Here is a 23,403-nt window from a genome sequence, read left to right on the forward strand (position 1 = left end):
CACATATATGAAGCTCTAGATTATAGGTTGAAGATTTTTACTATATGAAATCATAAAAACTAAATTAGAAAAAAAAAACATTGATCAGGATTTTAAATTAGATGCGATCCGGTCCCTAAACATGTATTTTTTCCCATATAAAAGCTGTACAGAAAGAAGCAGTGGGCGGGGCGGGAGTTGCGCGCCACCGGGCGGAGCGGGGAGGCGCGGCAGGCGCGGCAGTCGCGGCGATGCTGGCGCTGGTGACGGGGCTGCGCGGGCGCGTGAAGGCGCGCGGGCCGGGCCACGTGGCCGTGGGCCCGCTCGCCTCGCCGCTGCACCACGCCGCCACGGCCGTGCTGCTGCTGGCCTGCTGCCTGCTGGTGTGCGTGCGCCAGTACTTCGGCCAGCCCGTGCACTGCCTGCTGGACGTGATGGGCGACGACTCCGCCGTGAACGAGCATGTGCTCAACACGTACTGCTTCGTGGCCGCTACCTACACCGTGCTGCCCGGTGAGACACCCCGTGCGCTTCCCTCCTTTCCTCCTTCAAGTACGCCCTCCTTACTTACTCCGCCTGCTCCTGTTTTACAGTTGGACTGAATCAACTGACGCTTTTAACAGGGATTAGGCCTCACCATCTTGCAATTACAAATATCTCGGTACCACTTGCAATAGAGCTTCCGTGATAATATTTTTTTTTTTGGTTTGACATGGCATGTGACTTACCTTTGGCTATACTTGTTCAAGTCAACACTTGTGAACTGGTGTGGTTATCTTGACAGTTGTAGTCGCCCTCGATAAATAATTTGTGGCTGCAACAAGGTATAGAAGGTCTGGGATAATGATTTATGCCTTACACACCAAATATTTGGATAAATAGGTAAATATTAGAATTATAACAAAATTATGGAAATATTCAAGATGGCGGCGCTTAATCCCCCTTAAAAACAATTCACAACACGCGGCTTTTCTTTAACATGCATTACACACACTTAAGAAAAATATCTGAATATCTTAATATGTTCTAAGTTTAAAGCAACACACACTCCGCATAAATTTAACAGTTTTATTTTCTTATCTTGCAAATGAACTAGGTTTCAGGTACCGTAGGGACATCTAGTGTGTTAAATAATGTTACAACCACAGTCAAACTAATGTTCTTGAATTTCAACGCAGGCTCCTTACTCTTCACTTTCACTAGGTGCATTTGCTCAGGCTTTCCCCGGCCACCCTCTCGCTGACACTCCTGTGGCGCAGGGAGACAGCAGGGGACGTGCTACAACCCCGTGCAGGCGAGATGTCGGGGTACCGCCCGCCGTACAGCAGAGGTGGGCTCCTTGCTGCCGTCACAGGCGCGCCGTCACAGCCGCGCACGTGTGAGATTGCTATTTCAAACACCTTTCGTGTTCGCGGGAACTCTTAGGCCAATTCATACACTTCGCAAGTAAGCAACACTCAACTAACGTAAGAAAACCACGGTCATTTATAATACACGAAAAGTCGCAAGATGTCACCAACCCTACAACTGGAAAAAAAAAAAAACATCAAAAACAAATTTATTCTGTGCGTGTTTTGATAGCACGTGATTGAAATGAAATCTTGTGAAACAGTCAATAATTTGATTTAAAAGTATTATTTACTCTAACAAGTGAAAAAGTGATGCATATATAAATAATATAATTTAACAAATAACGTCTTCGCCCAAACGTTTTCGGAACAATAAATCACATCAAACATGAAAGCAAAAACGCAAGGCGAAAAGCAAGAAGTTGAAAGTGGGCTACTGCTTACTTTGCATTTTTTCGTCTTGCGTAGTTTATAAACGTGTATTTAAATAACAGAATTTAAATTTTTTGCGTTTCTTAAGTCCTTGCGTTTCTTGCGTAGTTTATCAAACCAGGTATACTTCTTGAAAATAATTTGACGTCTTGACGGTTCCATACTCACGTTCCACTGGAAACTTATGTTGTCACTATTTCGCTGTACGCCTCTTACACGGGTTAAGACGTAAAACTGACATTTTAACTGATTACGCATTGCTTTCACTCAAAACTTATAACTGTTTATAAAAATTTTCAAATAGTTCATACAAATAAAAGAGGTGTAAAATGATTTATACGGGGATGTGGGCATTGTATTGAGCTCGTTAACAACATTACTATTTATTTTAAATAAAGTTTAAGTACGTGAAAGATCTGCTATTTAACAATATTATACCATTATTGCTATAGTTCTAACGAGAAAAAAAATTCATATTCGGTACAGCCTACAGACGTAGGTAGATTTCGGAGTACCTATTTCTTCTGGAAATATTTTGGAAACTTCTGTAAACTTTTGAAACATTTCAAGAACACAATGTACATAATATTCTGTGTGTTTTCCAATATTCCAAAAGGTTTGATTAAACGTTTTCTTATATTCCATTCAGCGAAAATATTAAAAATATTTTTTTAACTGAATTCGTCTAGCATTAAATAGCTTAGAACGAATTTCATATTACGCCTACTAAGAAGTAATGCAATTTTTTACCTTGAAACACTACCTGTCATCCCATACACTAATATGTCGTAGTATAAAAAACAAACCAAGGTTTAAGAAAATATTAAAATTGTTTAAAATAAATTCGAACGAATTTAAGGAAGTTAAGATATTTTTTTTTTAACTTTAACCCCCTTTTTTACGATAATCGTTCGTTTCATCTAGAATTGTTTCAGTCAAAGGTTTTAGATAAAGTTTAGGAGATTTACAACAAATTATAACGGATTTGATATTATATTTATTAAAAAAAGTAATGACATTATTGTCTTTTTACCCTTGTTATTCCCACCCCTCACAGTAATGGTTTGTTACATAAAATTAATTTTATACGAAAGATTTCAACAATATTTAAACAGTTAAACAAGTTAATTCGGTAGAATACATTGTAGGAAAGTTTTATTAATTTTATTATTTCAACCCCAAGTTTTTTCAACCCTTCGCATTAATGGTGTGTATTATCAACAATTGTTTCACTCAAAAGATTTAGATAAAAATTTAATATTTACAAACAATTTGCACGAATTCGATGTTGTGTCTACGAAAAGAGTTATGATTTATTTTGTCCTCCAACTCTTGTTTTTTCAGCCCCTTGCAGTTATGGTTGGTCTTATCAAAATTTTATTCAGACAATATATTTTGCTATAACTCCTACGAGTTATAATACGCTCAAACGGATGTGGTATTTTCAATATTATGGAAGTTAAAGCTATTTTTCTTTTTTCGACTTCCCTATTTCTACCCCTTTGGTCGGATATTGCCCATTATCATACTTGACTAAGATTTTTCATTATTATATTTTATGTATCAGTTTGGAAGTGATTTGTGAAAAATTGCAACAGTGTCTATAAAAATATATATACATAAATATAAAATTTTGAGTTTACTACGGTTTTGGCGTCTATGGGTCATGAAACAAAAAACTATATAAAAAATTTCCGGATAGGTAGTATTTTTTTTTAAATCTTCCTAAAACGACGGTGGCTAGGAATACGAAATGAAGTTTCGATATTGGTGTTAATTACCTTTTTAACAATAAATGTTAACAATAATCAAATAGTTTACAAGTTACGAGCATTAGACTAACGTATATGACTTACACTTGGTTGTATTATGTGTATGTACATCAGTTTTGAGTTATTCTGTTAAATGCTAACGTTTACATTGAGAACTGAAGCAAAGCTTCGTGATCCCTATTGTACTTTGCGAACAGCCTGACGATGCAGATTTGACTAGGACACTTTAGTAGGCCTATTCATTTTATTGACAAGAACTTATTAATATGCCAGCTTGATAACTCCTGCAACTGCAGAGGAATTGGAGGGTTACGAATAAACAAATCCGCGACGGAACATTAAATTGTAATTGGCTGAAAATGCCGATTATTTCGCTCCAAGAATGTGGCCCATTTATTTATTTTATTTATTTAGTGGTCTTATTTTTTCACATGGCAAAGTTAAGGCGTCGACACCTCCTTGTTTTACACTTAACCACAGATTAAAAAATATATATTTATTTTAAAAATAGAAATAAACATTAAATAGAAAAAAATAAAGAAGTGATCACTTAAAAAATGACTAAACTATGCAAATAGCTCATACTTAAAGTACGGAAAATATGTATTAAATATTATATATATTTTTAATATGTTCTCTTAAATAATGCTCTGATTTCTTACCGAGAAAAAACACACAATATAAATATAAAATTAAAAGAGGTAGATAAAAAAGAACAAAAACTATTATTTACAAAAAAATGTCAAATATACCGTATTCTTAATATATATATATATAACTATACTTTTGTACCTAATTAACTTATCACATAAAATGTATAGACAAACTATTCACATACACACACGCGCGCGCGTATACACACTCGTACCTGAAGTTGCTTTAAAAAAATCATACTTTGCTTCAAGCGTCACCATCAGAGCTGTTCCCGTGGAGCGAGGGGCGCAGTGGTAAGGCGCTGCACTCACTCCAGACAACCCGGGCACAGTCTCTGTCCTGGCGCCAGTGTTCCGTGGCCTGCAGAGATAACTCCAGGCGGATGATTGGCGGACCACCATCCCCCACTACCCTTGTTCCGTGAGCTAGCTGTCGACGAGACATTCGGTGGGAGTCGGGGCGCACGGGCGTTGGTTTGAAAGGGCAGATGGCAACCTAAAGATGTCTTCTTGATTTCAACCGTCTTTACGCTTTAACAATTGTCTGTCTTTTGATTATCCAAAATTTGCCTTCGTTTAAGCATACTATATAATTTAGTAGAATGCTTAAAATTAATAGTTACCGGCTGCCATGGACGTAGATTCGGAGGGGGTCAAGAGGGCCCGCTTCCGCTTCCAGAATCGGAGTTGATAAATTTAAAAGTCAAAACTATGGTTTATAGAAAATCTTCTGTATATTTTAAGTTTTCTCTTTAGTGTATGGATAAAGGCCAATATATGAGCAGTATACAACATACAAGCATCCTATCCAGAGATGACTTGTGTCGGTTAAAACACACGCGCAAAACCTTCACGTCCCGTCCCCCCCTGCAAAAAAAGCTGATTTCCGCGGGCCCCCTTGCGAATCCTACAGACTTTCGACCGTATGGTGCTAGAAGTCTGGTATATGACTAGGATTATAAATGTCTTCGAAAATTTCTTAATTTGTTAACTCTGTCATTAAGGAATCAAATTTTAAAAATTAAAGTTTAAAAAATTGTTATGACATAAAAGTGCTGAAACCAAAATGTACCCGTCTATCTGGATACACGTGCGGACCCCACGCTATTTGAAAACTGCTCACGATATCCGAGTGGTGTCTATTTACGAAATCACTTAAGAAGACGCTGAGGGCTGATGGATAGTTCCGTTTCCGTGTTTAATATTTAAACCTAGCTGCAATACCCGGCGTTGCCCGGCTGAACACAGGGTGTAGTTAATAATTGTCTTCTTAATTTGAATGTCAAGTGTGAAAATTAATTTATATCACTTTCAGATCCCGACAGACTTTGTTCTGCCAGTTTATAGTTATTTACCTGGTCTGTATGTATTTTAGACTTTATAAAGCAATATAGAAAAAAGCTGAATAATAATAGATTACTAATATTGAAAAGATTCCATTATCTAGCTAATGCTCGGCCTGCATTGCAATGCCTCATTCAGTTTTGTTTTGTAATATGTTTGAAGTAGTTCCACATATACAAATCATCTATCCATCTCTCTATATATATTTATCTCTATCTACATATATACATCTATGTATCTCTCTATCTCTATTTATCTCTTTATATCTGCATAAATACTTCCCACTATCTCTATATCTTCTATATATAAGTCTCTATATAGCTCTATACATCTATAGGTATATCTCTTTATCTAACCCATTTCATTTTCTATACCTAGCTCTATCTCACTCTATATATATATATCACTCTACCTCTGTCTCTCTTTTATATTTAAATAAATTGTGTCATGCGTGCGCACTTATACAACCAAAACAGACGAAGTGCCGCTATATAAAATGAAATAAAAACATTTTTTGACACGATTCGTGCTCCAACTATTGAAAAATAGTTATACCGTCTCAGTAACCTTCATAGGCATGCACATAACAAATCACCAAAATTTCATCGCAATCGGATGAATGGTATAGGAACGCATACGGCACAAACAAACGAAAATTAAAGACATGACAAGTAGTATGTAAATGGCGGAGCTGGCACTGGGTTCTGGGTGTGGATTGTGATTGTCGGTCCGCCATCTTGGATTGTGATGTCACGGTGGCCATCTTGGATGGTTGTGACCTTGACCTTTGACCTTGACCTTGACCCCGGCGGCCATTTTGGATCCGCCATTTTTGATTATGTAATTGTTCTCGAAAATTCCGGCATTGTGTTTTCCACCATATTGGATGATGACGTCACCGTTGCAAATTTCGTTACGGTCGCCATCTTTAACTTTTTTATTTATTATCCGATTTTAATGAATTTTTTTTAAATTTATAAAAAAAATCAATTAATAAAATTTTAATAAAATATTTAAAAAAAAACATGCATTTACGACACGGAGTTCGGAGTCCTCGGTTCGAACCCGGTGAGGGCAAAAAAATAAAAATGGTGACCGATCCTTCCCCCATGGTGGCTGCTGGCATACTGACTCCCACCACTTTTTTTCAAAGCATATATATCGTCACCTAGTATGACGTCATGTCCGCCATCTTGTCTTCGATGCTGGAAGCCATCATCATTGTACCGTCGGCGAGAGTGCGCTGATGACATGTTAGTTTAATTCTTATCCGCTAGAGTGCAGTAATCATTTATTACTGTTACACCTGCCATCTAGAAAATTGGCCGCCATCTTGAAAATCCGTAATTATTTAGCTAGAAATTCGGGAAAAGTTCCAAAATTCATTAAATAAATCACTCATTAATTTACATATTGATTCGATCGATTCCCGTCCTCGGTTCGATACCCGATCGATGCAATAATGTTTAATTTTATGTAAAAAATAAAAATTTTAATAAACCATGTTCAACATTCGTAAAGAGACTCTAAATCCTCTACTACCATCATCCTATCAGACATCAAGACCACCATATTGGAAATTCGTAATTTTAATGCTGGAGATTCAGGAAAAAGTTCAAAATTCATTAAATAAATTTGTAATCTATATACTGATTGAATAGATCGACTAAGGTCCTTGGTTCGATCCCTGGCCGATACAAAACATTTTTAATATTTTAAAAAAGTACCACTAAAGTGACAGGTTTGAGAATATAAAAACACCGCAAGTTCTGTTAAAAAATCTTTTATTACATACATACTACACTACTACAAGTACAAAAAAATACACAGTCAAATTACTAAAGTTTTGTGGATTTCTCGATTCAAACAGTCTTCTAAATGGACGAAGTAAGTCTTTTACATTTTCGTAAATGTCTATTCAGTTTATCTGGTCGACATATTGGTACACCACATTTTTCACACAAAGACGAATTATCGACTTCATTAAAAGGACAGTGATATATTTCGTGTCGTTGTGCACTTTGAATATTTGCCAATGTTTTGTTACAAAATATACAGCTTGATTCCGATGAATGTACAGCCAGTCTATCACAATTCCTGAGGTGCCGTTTTAATCTTCCATATTGTACAAACTTGCTTAAACACCTATTGCACTGATTTTTAATGCGTTCAGAGTTATTACTACAATTGTGTATTACATAATCCCGTAATTTCAAGTTTTTGATCTCACAGTACGTACAGTCAGGTGATGGAACACCATTGGATGCACCTTCCCTCATCAATGGCACTGGAATTGTTGACAACCATTCTAACACTGCTGACATGTTAACTTCTGAAGCCGTTGAGGTCTGCTCTGCAGAAGATGTTGTACGCGTCGAAATCTCCTGCTGTGCTGAGAGAGCAGGTGTAGCTGTAGACATCGTTGACATCGAGCTCTGCACTGTTGATGGTAGACCTTCAATCCAGGTTGGTGTATTTAGTGGTAATGATGCCATCGAGTTCTCAAGAATAGCTAGATACTGGTCTATTAATCAAGTCTAACTATCCGATCCGTTCATCACCGCAGTTAGAGACGGACTGAAGTTCATATCACCAGGGTCTCACTTATATAGTCTCATCAGCTGGTACAACACATGAGTCAAAACAATAACCATGTTTATTATACTCGCACTTAACTTTCTCGGAGCATTTTTTATAATGATGATGTAAGCTATCGAGACGTGAAATTAGTTTATTACATTTTATACACTGAAACATTATTCTTTGAGCATTATTCTGACAGCTGCTTCTTTCATGTCTGCGCGCATTTGTAGGTTTAGTAAAAGATGCGCCACAATATTTGCATTGATGCGCTGTACGCTCTTCATTAATTGAAGTCTGGAATGCAGATGATGAAACTTCAGCTGATGATGGAACAGCACGTATCGTTGTCTCCTCTGCAGTCGGTATCGGGATCTCCGACTCCATCATCGCTGCTGCCATCGAGGTCCCCGCTGCTGACGGTAAACAGTCTATTCCGGTCGACATAACTAAACCTCACGAAACTACTTGAAGAGAGCAAGTCCGTACTGCACCGTGGTCAGAGGTGAACTGCGGGTCCAGTCGTCTGAACCTCGCATATATACCCGCGGTCTACTGGTATACTACATGAGTCAAAATATTGTCTGTATTTAAAATTATTTTTTTTATTAGGTACCTAAAAATTATAGAAATAAAAACACACACAAGTTCAAGTTTTACACATTTATTTATAAAATATACACAAATACACATTAGGTTAAGGAATCAAGCATTTTCACAAGCAAAGTCTTTAATGCCGCACGCACTGTAACATCGACTCCGGTTCCAACTGGTTCTCAGGCCACGGGATCAGGAACACAGGTTTCCAGCTGGTCATCTTCTGCGACGTCGACAACTCCGACAAGACATGGTCGATGACGTCTGTGACCACATCTACGCCTGGGCTTTGGCTCAGTGCCAGTTGGGACAGATTCACTGCCTGAACTGCGACGACGAGACGCACACCGTTTGGACGTCTGCGTAGAAGCATCACAGGTCGCAACAGGTTGCAACACGTCCATGTTTGGTGTTGCACATGCAGACGAGGTGACTACCTCAGCGATGCTAGAAGGAAGGATTGTGTGTGGTCTCATGTGATAGACGGCACAGTTTCCAGGTTCGCAACAATATACCAGCTGCTGAGTCGGTTCGTAGGACACAGGAAAGTGCGCAAACCGCCAATGCTGAGCGCCTCCATCACAGGTTTCTGTATATGTACGTAGATACCCGGAATCCCAGTAACTACTCGACACTGCTGAAGCTAGGTCTTGCGCTCACGTACACGTTAGCAGGATGAAACGTAAACATCTTCTTGCAGGTTGAACGACAACTGAAGGCACGTACGTAGGTACGTCATTTATATATGCAGGCTCCTACTAACACTATGCGTGCCATTTCTGCATTAACTGCGAATTTGTACAGGCACAGACACGTTCAAACTTGTCACGTGGTTGCACGTCGTATATTGCACTAAGCTTGAGCAGGGAAGGACAGCCGTAGTCGGTCTGTAAGTCTACAATTACAACTGATGCATCACACAACTTGCTCAGCCATTTCTTCTGTTCAGGTCCGGCAACATAGATTATTTCGTTTTTAACTAGTAAATCTTCAATAGTGTTTTTCACTTGGTGGTACGGAATTTTTTCTTCGTCCCACTCTAGTCCGTGATAATATTTACATAGCCATTCAATCGACAGTTTACTTTTTTCGTCTAGTAGTTTCCACGGATACGGAGGTCGGAAAGTGCGTGTTCGAGTCTTGTATCCGGAGGTGACGCTAATTTCCTTGAGCACGAATCCATTTTGACTCTGGAAACCTTGCAGGTTGCAGTCCATCTTGTCGCTAGCAATGCTCGGTCGTAAGTAACTTATTATCGAAAACGAAACAATATTTATGTCAGAATTTTCACAAGTTTGTCTCGACAATTGTACGATGCAAGCCGATCGTGAAGTATCAGACAAAAAGCATAGGTGTTTGGCGGAATATTTCCGCTAGTCGTTATCTCGATCCTACAGTCGATGATGTTTGAATTTATTCGATCATCCTGTTTGGAAATGTCAAACACCATTAATGGAGCCTTGTTCTTGAAACTGTCGGGACTCAGTATCGGTGACTGTCTCCGCCCATAGTAAGCTTGCTGAAACTTGGCGTACATTTGATATGCGAGAAGAAATCTTCCACTTTCAAAGTCCATGTTCGTGTCTACGTACGGATAACTTTCGCTGTTTAAAAATATTTTTACATTACGTATTTGACAGTTATCGAATACGGAGCGACTCACTCCTGCATTGAGCTGTCTTCCGGTCTGAAGCCCGACGATGATGTATCTCTGTTTTTCCGTAGCGAAGCTGGACTTTACTATCCAATTGATACGCTGACTATGAGGCAAGCCAGGATAAGTTTCCAGGCTCCAGGATCGGAATGGCACATCGAAGTTCTTGCCATTTTCTATGTTCTTCAACATCTTGACTCGTTCAACGGTGCTCACTTGGATGTGGGGCAGCATCCACTCGATAGACTGTAGTGTTAGCGAGACATCTTGAGGGTTTTCTGCAGCGGTGACAATTGCATTAATGTGCGTGTTGGCTAGAAGCAGTACGAGCTCTTGTTTCGAATTAATGATTATATGCTTGTAGTCCTCAGCGAATCCAAGAAGCATGGACAGAGGAACACAAACTTCGAACTTCCCTTCGGCATAAACCGGAAGCTTATATTCATCCTCGAGAGCCCAACCGACCATCTTTGCAGTAGACAGTTCATTTGGCGTGAGCGAAAGGTAATTCTTCATAGCAGATGTATGCCTACATCTCTCGTCTGGTCTACCTCGACACCATTGAGTACATATGTAATGCGCTCGATTAGGTGAAGAATACCATTGCAGGATATTGACGTCGTTGTCGGGTGCGTACCATCCGCTTCTGTCAGCGTGCCTCTTATACGTAGAAATGACTGCGAAGGTAAAGTACAAATATCTTGGTGCTGTACTGCAATGCGTACTTCCGATGGTAGTGCGTACGGTCCGAGCAGGAAAGGCTGGTTCTCGTGCAATTCCATTTTCGTAATGCTGTCTTCAAAAATGACCGTATCTTCCACGTTGAGGATTTCGTCTTCCATATTTATTCGGCGCTTGTCCAATACTGAGAAGATACTTTATGCTGTCAGGTGTTAATGCACCGATGTCTGGTAGAGAACTGTTCTTATTAACGCCAATACGATTTCTTTTATAACTGTTCGGTGTTACGAACTTTATGCCCATCGCTTCAAGTGCAGATGTAATGTAATTTCTTTGTCTTGAAAATTCACCAATCGTTCTCGCTGGTCAACGATTCTGACGACGACTTCGTGTGCGCACTTCACGACGACTGGAACGTAAATGATACTTTGCGGTACTTCTACCAGTTTATATCCTGGTGGGACCATCGGCGAAAACTCGTGCAGCATGTTGCTTAGTCTTCCGTTGAGATACGTTCCACTTACCAAATTACAGTTTATTCTTATGACATTCACAGGTAAAAGGTTTACTGCGCGCTTAGATTCGTACGTTCTTCCTGTATCATACACCTTTGATTCAAATCCGAGCATCGTACCTATGGTCCCGGGTTTCGTAAAGTCGACATTTTTACTGCATGTTAGAATGCTTTTTTTTTGTTTGGATTTCCACGCAGTTGAAAGTGTACATCCTGTGGTAACATATCCCTGATGTACTTTGCAATGTCGTCAATTTCGTAAGAGCCAACAGGTAACTGTATTTCATGAGCGGTCCCATCGCTTTTCAGGAAGCAGATATTGCAGTTTTCCTCGTCGATATTAGGTATGGCATTATACGTTTGAAAATCTACGAGTCCGATACACCATTCTCCGTCTAAATCCAAGGCGGGAAATGAACCGCCCGCAGCTCAGATGCGTGACCTGTCAATGTAAGTGTTATCGACCTGACTAATAAATTATCATCACTGCACAACCTTTAAATAGCAATTTTTATTTGTCAGCTAATTTTTGTTTGTTAAAAAGCGAAGACACAAGTGTCCGCAGTTTGTTTGATTAGGCCTCTGTTCCGTTTCGTAATTGTAAAACAACTTAGTGGACCGGCCCAGGTACTGTCGCATTTCTGGCGGAGGCCATAAATTTCCAAAACTATCGTAGTACTCGGCCATTTTTCCAGACTTTACATAAGCCACCCAGTGCGTGCCTCGACCCGCCGACGTGTCTAAATTAATGATGGCACGTTCGTGCGTTTTTGGCTTGCTGGGCAAAGTGTCTCGCATAAACACGCCGCGGAAATTTGGTATTTTCAGTTTTCGAGCATACCTGAACAAATCTATATTGGTGAGCGGACGTTTCGGCAAAGAACTTAGGATTTTTTCATTCGTTTCTTTCTCAGGCCTCAACCTGATTTGTGAGGTTGCAAGTAGAGTCCTGCGCCGTTTTTTTTACCCATGGCAATAGCTTCCATGCTGGCATTGTGTCGCTGTGCTTCTTTTAACTGCTTGAGCTCATTCTTCGAAGTGTTGACTGCCCGCACTATACCGCTCGTTGCACCGATGAGGCCGCCGAGAGCACCCAATGCAGGCAACAGCAAAGGAAGAAATCCTCCTATAATCTTCTTGTCGAGAGTCTGTAATTTTTGCTTGGCTTTTTGCACGCCTGCACCAGTCTTGCGTTTGGTCTTGCGTGAGTTAGTCTTTGACTTGATGGAGCTGGCTCGACGAGCACCCAGTCCTAATTTCGTCTTTGCCTTCATGATTTTGGAAACGCCCCACACTGCGATTTTCTCTCCTAGTCCCACGTTCGACGATTTACTTATATCTTCGGCTTCCTGTGCCAATATCTCGTCGGCCCGGCGTCTGGATTCCAGAACCTTGCTTAATTAATATGCGATATCGTGCTGCTTGCACTTTTCGTCGAGAGAATTAATGCCCACGTCACCGCGAGCTAACCTTTTCGCTAGTTTAGTGCCGGGGCCGCAGAATCTGTAGCCAGGAATATGTAGCTCGAATGGCAGATTGTTTATCAGCGAGTTCACGAGTCCTGCACCATTGTGTTTTTTGTTCTTACCTCTTCGAGTCATTACGCAGAACTGACCAGAAAGTATAAATGTGTTTGATTTCATACAATTCCTTTAGTACAATGCAGGTCGTCAAGCAAGGTGTATGTTTGCCCGTGCCCATTACGCAAGACGATGAATTTAGTGCGCGTGAATCACGACATGGCTTACTGTTGCCTTCTGCCGTACGTTGCATAATGGCGGGTCCGTCCAACTGCGGCAAAACGTGAGTTCTGCTGAGTTTACTGGAGGAACCAAATGGTCTTCGGTTCGAGAACGTTTACTTGTATTCCAAATCGTTGCAACAGCCAAAGTACCAGCGCCTAGCTACTGTTCTACGCTCGGTGGATGGTCTGGAGTATTTCCCGTTTAGCGATAATACCGATGTTGTACCTCCAAATGAAACAAAAGCCAATTCCGTGTTTGTTTTCGACGATGTAATGTGCGAGAAACAAGGCATAATACAAGAGTACTTTTCCATGGGCAGACACGCCAAGGTAGACTGCGTTTACCTGTGTCAGACGTACAGTCGTATTCCAAAACATCTCCTACGAGACAACGCAAATGTCATAGTGCTTTTTCGCATGGACGAACTTAATTTACGTCACGCTTATGATGATCACGTAAACACCGACATGTCGTTTCAGGAATTCAAAGAAATGTGCTCCTTGTGCTGGAAACACGAGCATGGGTTCCTAGTTATAGTCAAAGACTGGCCGCTATATAAGGGCAGGTACAGACGAGGTTTCGATCAGTTTATCGTCAAACATGAGTCATAGCATTTCCAAATTTGGACGCAGCAGTCGAGACTTACGTACTGCTCTCAAGTCTCATGTCGACGATATCCGCAAATACATTTCGCTACTGGCTCAAAAGGTAGAAAGTGTGAAAAAGGAATTACTAGAGTATCTCGTTGCCATCGACCAGCGTGTGGAAGCCTCGGATTCTCGCATTCGCGACATGATCGAAGTATCGAACGCACAAAGACGTGACGATTTGAGAACTTTTCAAACTAGTCTGAAAGCATCACTATCTCACTTGTCAACAAATTCAGATTTAGCCAAACACAAGAAAGAAGTTTCTGTGAACGAATAAAAAAGTATAAAAGGAGGTCTTGCAATAAGTTTTCAGCCAGTACAATGTCGGACCTAGCCAGTGACCTTCATCGAGCTATACAGTCTGTTCGTGAAAAATATTTACTTGCTAGACGAACCAGACTTGCACGTGAGATGGAAAATGAGGAGATATTTAAACCAATCACTAGTCGCCTCGACGAACTTAAAAACAAGGAAGAACCAGCCATCATTGTGAAGACATAAGTTGAAGATGAAATGCCAACTGTAAAGAAGAGAAAGTATGAACCAGATCGAGAAGAAGAGCACTTAACAAGTACAGAGTCCATGCACAAGAAGAAAATACCGAAAAAGGGACATCAAGTTAATGCAATGGTCCGACCATACCTGATATCGTTTACGAGCCGGAATAATGACACGACCTACGGAGTGTACAGAAAACATATTAAGTGGTTCCTCGGTGCTAAAGTAATAGACTTTCTACCAGGAAATATCGTGCGCGTAGCAGAGTTCAAAACGCGCGGGACTCCGGGTCTGTACGAATTGCTGTTTCGCAGGGAGCCTAAAGGATATTCTCACAAAGACTTACAAGAGTACAAAAAACTGCTAGAGCTAACCAACGCTCATTTTCGCGATAACGATTTAGCTAGTGGTGTATATAAAGACGAAGATCATGAAAAAATCGACATTCTCGCTAATCTCTTCAGTGAACTAACAATACATGGCGAAGGTTTAAAAAAGCTAGAAAGTGGTCAGATATTTGACTATGTATATTGGGACGACCCCAATGAATTAGTTGATCGCCTTAGAATTCTACATGCTTCGCTTAGTGTAGGAAACTATTCACACATCAACGAAATAGTCTCCATACTTGAAGAACTGAGGGAAGCCGGCTACATACAATGAGTCGAACCGGAATCGCTCGCGAACTTCATGCTCCTGCTAGACGAAAATACCTTCGTCGCAAAGTCGTAGTTCGTGGAATTGATGATTTATTCTAGGCGGACCTTGTTGAGATGATACCGTATTCACGATTGAATAAAGGTTTCAAGTACATGTTGACAGTCATCGGTGTTTATAGCAAGTTCGCTTGGGCGAGACCTGTAAAATCAAAGACTGCAACTGACGTAGCTAAGGCCATGAACACTATTTTGCGTGATGGACGTGTACTGTCGCACCTGCAAACGGACCTCGGGAAAGAATTCTACAATGCAACCTTCAAGGCTTTGATGAAGAAGTATGGCATCAAACACTACTCTACATTTAGTAACGTCAAAGCCTCCGTTGTCGAAAGGTTTAACAGAACTTTGCGTTCCAAGATGTGGCAGCAGTTCACGGCTAACGGAAATTACAAGTGGCTTGACATCTTGCCGAAACTAATAAGCGAGTATAATTCCACGGTGCATTTGACGCCGCCGTCAGTGCTCCCTCTGAGAGCACAGGCCGTTATGTGTCCTCAACACCTGATCAGTGCCGTGCCTCGAACGCGCCCGTGCGTGCAACGTAGTGCAGTGCCCCGAACGGCGTGACGTCAGTCACGGCCTCCTACGTGTGCAAAGCGCCCGTCCGGGTGTGGCACTGCGCAACTAAATAATTTGTTCATGCATTCGATAAAACAAACAAAAACTAATACTTGTAAAATAACTAATAATTAATGTTAATTCAATAATCATTTTGTAAACTGGTATCATTCACAAAACTGGCCGAAATCATCTTCCTGCGCTCCGCAGTTTCCCGCGGAATATTCCCCCTCCCTGGCCCCGGTGGCCAGGGAGGTTAGTCAGTCGTCATCGGTGATTCGCCAGGGCCGGCAGCCCCGCGCACGGGAAGCACTCACCTTTCGCGCCAATTCATCATTAACTACAATAGGTAATTATAGTCAAACCGTTTCAACAGCTTCCCGGTCGGCCCTAACCGGCCGTATGAGATTTCGTACGGTCTTTAAATATAATGTGTGGCTCGCCACCGAGCCTTTCTTGTGATACGTAAGTTAAATAGGCGACCCGCCGTGGCGCCTGCGCCTCACGCTATCAAAACCCCCACAGGGAATTAGTTCATCGCCCACGCGGGGCGGCACTGCGCCAAACGCGAGAATAAGTTTACGGACGATTCATCAACTGGGACGTGCGACGGTCACGGACGTGATATCCCGCCAGATTCCGCCGTGCCCGTACCCAGCATAACGTGGCCCTCGCCACCACGCGGAGTAGCCACCATTGTGTGACCACCTGAGTGGGACACTCGGACCTGGTCCGAACCCGGGACTAGCCCTAGTGACTTTAGTGTATTGTTTCTGTGTTAGTAACTTTGTGTAACCCGCTGTAAGCGTACTTCATATCACGCCCCGCCCAGACTCTCTCGGGCGCAGAACCAGGCTTTCCGCTCACCTGAGTATTCATCTCGCCTCTCGCCGGGTAACTACCCCTCTTAATGTACTAGCTGCCGGGCTACTGAGCGACCGTAACGAGTACCGCCAAGAGAGGGTGGTGTAGGTTGAGCATAGGTCGACGATGAAGCGGCCAGTCGCGTGAGAGTGTCAAGTGTAACGTGTGCGACGGAATAAACCAGTTAAAAGTACGTGTGTGTTTTTACTAATACGGCATCCTGGGAGGCCATAACAGCCCGGGGAGCCCTTTGCCGACGCATCCCTGCCTGCAGCTACGAGGCCAGGAACCCCGCCCTTGAGATCAAAATTAATCAAAACATTTCTAATTCACGTAAATTCAAATCAGGCAGCGGGGATGGCGTCACATTCTACCACGAAAATGAAGCCAAAGGACGTAACGGACAATCGCCTGCTTCAAACAGTGTTTTCCAACACGAAGAAGAAAGATATACGAAAGCGTAAAGCTAACGTCGGTGACATTGTGCGAATCTCCACGCAGAAAGGTATCTTCGAGAAAGGTTTCACTGCGAACTGGAGTCCTGAACTTTTCCGTGTGACACATGTTCGTGAATCAGAGCCTAGGATCTACTACCTCAAAGATTTGGACCACAAACCTATCCATGGCGGCTTCTATGCCGAAGAGATTCAGCCTACGTTGTATCCCGATACGTACTTAGTGGAGAAGATTATAAAACGAAGAAATGGACTGTCCTACGTCAAGTGGTGGGGCTTTCCACCTCGCTTTAATTCGTGGGTGGCTGATGCGGAAATCGAGGAATCCACAAAACTTTAGAAATTTGACTGTGATTTTTTTTTGTACTTGTAGTAGTGTAGTATGTATGTAATAAAAGTTTTTTTAACAGAACTTGCGGTGTTTTTATTTTCTCAAACCTGTCACTTTAGTGGTACTTTTTTAAAATATTAAAAATGTTTTGTATCGGCCAGGGATCGAACCAAGGACCTTAGTCGATCTATTCAATCAGTATATAGATTACAAATTTATTTAATGAATTTTGAACTTTTTCCTGAATCTCCAGCATTAAAATTACGAATTTCAAATATGGTGGTCTTGATGTCTGATAGGATGATGGTAGTAGAGTATTTAGAGTCTCTTTACGAATGTTGAACATGGTTTATTAAAGTTTTTATTTTTTACATAAAATTAAACATTATTGCATCGATCGGGTATCGAACCGAGCACGGGAATCGATCGAATCAATATGTAAATTAATGAGTGATTTATTTAATGAATTTTGGAACTTTTCCCGAATTTCTAGCTAAATAATTACGGATTTTCAAGATGGCGGCCAATTTTCAAGATGGCGGGTGTCACAGTAATAAATGATTACTGCACTCTAGCGGATAAGAATTAAACTAACATGTCATCAGCGCACTCTCGCCGACGGTACAATGATGATGGCTTCCAGCATCGAAGACAAGATGGCGGACATGACATCATACAAGGTGACGATATATATGCTTTGAAAAAAAGTGGTGGGAGTCAGTATGTCAGCAGCCACCGCGGGGAAAGGATCGGTCGCCATTTTTATTTTTTTGCCCTCACTGGGTTCGAACCGAGGACTCCGAACTCCATGTCGTAAATGTATGTTTTTTAAAATATTTTATTAAAATTTTATTAATTGTTTTTTTTTATAAATTTAAAAAATAATTCATTAAAATCGGATAATAAATAAAAAAGTTAAAGATGGCGACCGTAACGAAATTTGCAAGGGTGACGTCATCATTTAATATGGCGGAAAACACAACGCCGGAATTTTCGAGAACACACAATTACATCATCCAAAATGGCGTATCCAAGATGGCGGATCCAAAATTGCCGACGGGGTCAAGGTCAATGTCAAAGGTCAATGTCACAACCATCCAAGATGGCCACCTGGACGTCTCAATCCAAGATGGCGGACCGACAATCACAATCCACACCCAGAACCCAGTGCCAGCTCCGCCATTTACATACTACTATGACAAACGCATCAAACAATGGTGCGTTTAAAATTCAAGGCAACTCTATTGACGAAGTTAAGAACAAAATTGTTATTAGCGCCTTTATTTTGCTAGCCGCTGCGAGCTCCACTAAGCGGACTGGTCTCACCAAGGAGAAAAATATTAATTTGCCAAACCTTACTATGTGTATGATCGTGTGTCAGACATAGAGAAATGACACTCACTCACTATTTGTATGTCTATGACCTATGATTTTTTCTGTTATAAAATGAAATTATCACTTTTTCACTCCCTTAGGGATGGAATTTCATATTAATATGGGGTATATGTGTTAATCCAGGTTATAAGTTATAGTTGTAGGCCAAATTTCATTCAAATCCATTCAGTAGTTTTTACGTGAAAGAGTAACAAACATTCATCCATCCATACTTACAAACTTTCACGTTTATAATATTAGTAGGATGTAAATTTAGCAGAGTGAGGTTGGCTAAAGCGCGTGTATAACTGAAACAACGCGCATGTAACGATTGCGTGTTGCAGAGGAGGGCGGCAGGGGCCTGGGACAGCCGCACGCCGGCGTGGGGCCCGACTGGTGGCGCGGCAAGCAGCTGCCTCGCCGCCGCCACGCCTACTACCAGTGGGTGCCGCTGGCGCTCTTCCTGCAGTTCCTGTCGTTCCGCGCGCCGCACCTGGCCTGGGAGCGCTGGGAGGGCGGGCTGGTGCGCGCCTCGCTGGGCGGGCTGGCGGGCGCGCGGCCCCTGCTCCTAGGCGCGCAGGAGCGCCACCAGCTCCTGCGCCGCCTCGCCGGCTACTTCGAGGCGAGGCGAGGCTCGCACCGCTACTGGGCGGCGGGCTACCTCGCCTGCGACCTGCTGCAGCTGCTCAACGTGGCGGCCAACCTGCTGCTCACTGACGTGCTGCTGGGCGGCACCTTCGCCGGCTACGGCCTGCAGGTGCCTCTACGCGTCTGCTGCTTGCACGCTGCCAACCAACCAGAATGCATGTCATCATGGCACGGGCAGAATTTACACATGTACACTACACTAGACATTCTTGTATGTACTTGAAACAATTTTTAACATATTTAGAACATAAAAAAACATGTATACCACCGTAACAATTCTATTGGTCGCACGGAGCAACGTAACCGGAAGAGCCCAGCATTGCCGAGTTAATACGCATGTGTTCGTCTCCGTCCGCGTGCCTTTGTGGAACCTCTGTTCCATGAGATCCGTCATCGTTTACGTGTCATTGTAGAACTGGCCTTAGGAACACAACGTCGCAATAACGCAGCACGCAATCAATAAACAAAATCACGGTCGTTTATAAAGCATGCAAGTTACAACACGTCACCAACCCATAAATAAGAACTGTAAAACAGTAGAAAACAAATTTCTACCCTGGTATGCTTTTGATAATTCATAATTATTATGAAAACGAAATTTATTGTCTATTTTAGTTATAACAAGTAAAAATGTTTTGTATATGTTAAACTCAACATCGTGGTCTCTTATGAACTAATCCTCTGCGCCTTTCGCAGTTTTCGCAATCCTTCTCTTCTAATATGGCCGTTGGAAACGCAAACTATGACGCAATATTTATGGAAGTTTAATAATACTTGTGTTGCGTTATTGCGCCTTGCGTAGTTTATAAACAGGTACTCTAAATTTTGGTTACTGAAAATTTAACGCCTTGAATTCTTACGCTCTTGCGTTTTTTTTTCTAAACGAGCCCAGGGCAGCCAGGGAGTGCCTACATCTGCACGATTACATGGTAACCGGGTGAAGCCCCCTTTTTTCAGCTCATGGCCTACGCCATGTTGGTTGGACACCAAAAAATATAGGCTGAAGTGTGGTGATTTCATTGTGAAAAAGTTTTAAATGACTGCATTTTATGGTAGTGACTGTGTTTAATGACAGAGATTCTAATACACACTTACTAACCCTCATCAGACGTGGTCTAGCACCATTTCCGCAATGTTTGGGCTTAACAATATGGCGGTGGTGAGGTAAAAAAGTGACTTCAACTACGTCACAGCCGCCGTCTCCTGACTACTCATAACTTCACGAAGGCACGAGGATAGAGAGGGGGAGGAAGCTTAGTAGTCGGGCAAATTCAAATGTTTTTATTTATTCATTTTTTTACAAGGATTTTACAATAGTAGTTGGTACTCCAGCACTCAGTGCTCTTTTACCAAAGGTCATAACATATTCAGTAAACATTATAACTATTCACATATATACATACATTTACATTTACATTATTTACATGGTTTTCAGGATTACCTTGAAGGAAAAGTTTAAAAAACCTTCTGCATTATTTGGAGCCCAAGGCTCAATGTATTTTGTTCGCTTGGACACTAATTGTAGGACGCACTAGATATAAGTGTGTTCGGTATTACATGCATTATAATAACAAAAGCAAAGCACTATATAAAATATGTACATTATTTACAGTCGTCGGTGTGAGTACCGTTCGTTGAGAGAATGGTGGCACGGCACTGTGGTGGGCGTCCGTGGCAGGAAAACACATTTTTGGGTCACACTGTAAGGGAGGAGGCATCTGTGGGGTGCCCAGTCACGGATGGTAGTCGGTTATGAGTTTGTGTGGGTGAGGATGTGTGATAATGTGGTGACCAATGTTACGTACTAGTGTGGACGGGTGTTGTGCTGCTCTGTGAAAGAATGTGTCTGTGTATTGTATAACAAGATCCCTGGGTGATGGAGTGTCTGCGAGGGCGTGTAGCTGTATATTGGTTACATATTTGAACGATGGCATGTTTCCGTTAAAGTAAACTTGCACATTTGACACATTCTAGCCTCTAGATGTGGATTTTCACTTCTTGCAAGAGTGGCGGCAACGCACCCACGTGTTTTTCTTTTAGTTCGTTAAACGTAAAAGTCAGGCCAAATACACACATAATTTTAGCATTGGTGATGTATGTATGAACACAATGTCTACAAACATATATTTACAAATGCAGACAGGACTGCGACATGAATAGTTGAATATAGTTCATCCTGGGGCACCGGGTCCTGGGTCGGGAGCTAAGGAGCCACGGCGTCCATCTTGGATTATGTCATTTCCAGCGGCCATCTTGGATTGCGTCACTTCCGGCGGCCATCTGGGATTGCATCACCTCCTGCAACCATCTTGGATTTGACCTTAACCTTTGACCCCGGCGGCCATTTTGTTTCTAGAACATTCTGCCATTTTGTTTTTCTATAACATTCCACCATTTTGAGTTTCGTCCGCCATCTTGAAAATCTTATTTATTATCCCATTTTAATGGAAAAAATTAAAAATTTATAAAAAAAATTAATAAACAATATTTAAATAAAGTATAAAAATATTATTTAATAAAATTGTAATTAAAAACCTGCGCATCGAACACCCCACTCCCCTACATTACGAATACACCATCTAGCACCCCACTCCTCTGTTACAATGACATCGTCATTGAACACCCCACTCATCCCTGTTACAATTTTTCGTTACACCGTATTCTTTAAAATAAATTTATTATCAAAATAAAAAATATATACCATCGTTGTCTGCTGGAGGCAGCCATCTTATTTAGTGGAGACCGCCATCTTGATTTCATCTGATGGATGTCTTCATCGGGTGTAGGTTTCTAAAGTATGTTAGTGTATGTATGGTCTAGATCAAATTCTCTACCAACATTATTATGAACTTTATAGACCAAAAAATTCGCAAATTTTGTTAAAATAAATCACAAAATCCACAAGATCCACAGTCATTTTGTTGTAACCACCATTTTTTCTTAAAGTCTTATCATTTATAGGTTTTAACTAAAGTATATGATATCAATACTATCGTTATGGATGCGATAGTTAAAGTAATGTTAAAGTAATGATAATTAAAAAAAACATTTATTAGGCCTACCCCATCTTAGTGGACCAGAAATTTTTCAGAGTCCTAACTCACAAGTAATATTCACTTCTCATGTTTGCGTACTCGTGTTTTAAAAGCTGCATGGAAGCAGTTTTTAATGTCTGTGTATAATTACATTCCTAAAAAAGTTCATGTTTGCATACCCGTGTTTTAAAGGCTGCATGGAAGCAGATATTTCAATGTCTGCGTATAATTATATTTTACCATTCTCTAAGACATTTAAGTATAAGTATTAGTAGGTACCTTGGATGATATAGGTGTTATGTTAAAATAATAAACAATTTTACGGAAGCACATTCATAGAAAAGGACGCACAATCGGAAGCACAATCAACAAAAAGGAAGCACATTTGGAAGCACAATCAACAAAAAGGAAGCACAATCGGAAGCACAATCAACAAAAAGGAAGCACAATCGGAAGCACAATCAACAAAAAGGAAGCACAATCAACAAAAAAGAATCACAATCAACAAAAAGGAAGCACAATCGGAAGTACAATCAACAAAAAGGAAGCACATTTGGAAGCATGATAAAAAAAAGGAAGCATATTTGGAAGCACAATCAACTAAAAGGAAGCAAAATCGGAAGCACAATCAACAAAAAAGTAAACTATACAACATAAATGGAAACTATAAAACAAAAAACCGAAAATATACAACAAAAAACGGAAACTATACATCAAAAAACGGAAACTATATACAACAAAGTCTTTATTCCTGCTCGAAAGGAAGCCATGTGAAGGGTGTTCGCAGCAAAAGGGAGTTATATGTGGATTTATATGTTACAGAAAATACAGAAAAAACTGTTATGGTGCCTGTTAATGTAAAAGATAACTCACTCCTGGAAACTGTTTATTTTGATACAAATAAACTAGGCGTAATAAAACTTAGAGCTAAAATTGAATATTTTGTGTGTATTTATAAATGGTCGACATAA

The 23,403-nt window shown here is 41.0% G+C and overlaps 1 protein-coding gene across 1 annotated transcript in view; it reads left to right on the plus strand.

Moving 5' to 3' along the window:
- The first annotated feature begins 230 nt into the window (after positions 1 to 230).
- Positions 231 to 23,403, plus strand: part of LOC134543101 (innexin inx3-like) — a 35,014-nt gene continuing 11,841 nt past the window's right edge. Inside the window, exons 1-2 of the mRNA XM_063387905.1 lie at positions 231 to 492; positions 19,094 to 19,506. Coding sequence (XP_063243975.1) covers positions 231 to 492; positions 19,094 to 19,506 — 675 coding nt within the window. The remainder of the gene's footprint in view (positions 493 to 19,093; positions 19,507 to 23,403) is intronic.

Source organism: Bacillus rossius, chromosome 1 (genome assembly GCF_032445375.1).
Source record: "Bacillus rossius redtenbacheri isolate Brsri chromosome 1, Brsri_v3, whole genome shotgun sequence".
In the NCBI taxonomy this organism is placed as follows: Eukaryota; Metazoa; Arthropoda; class Insecta; order Phasmatodea; family Bacillidae; genus Bacillus; species Bacillus rossius.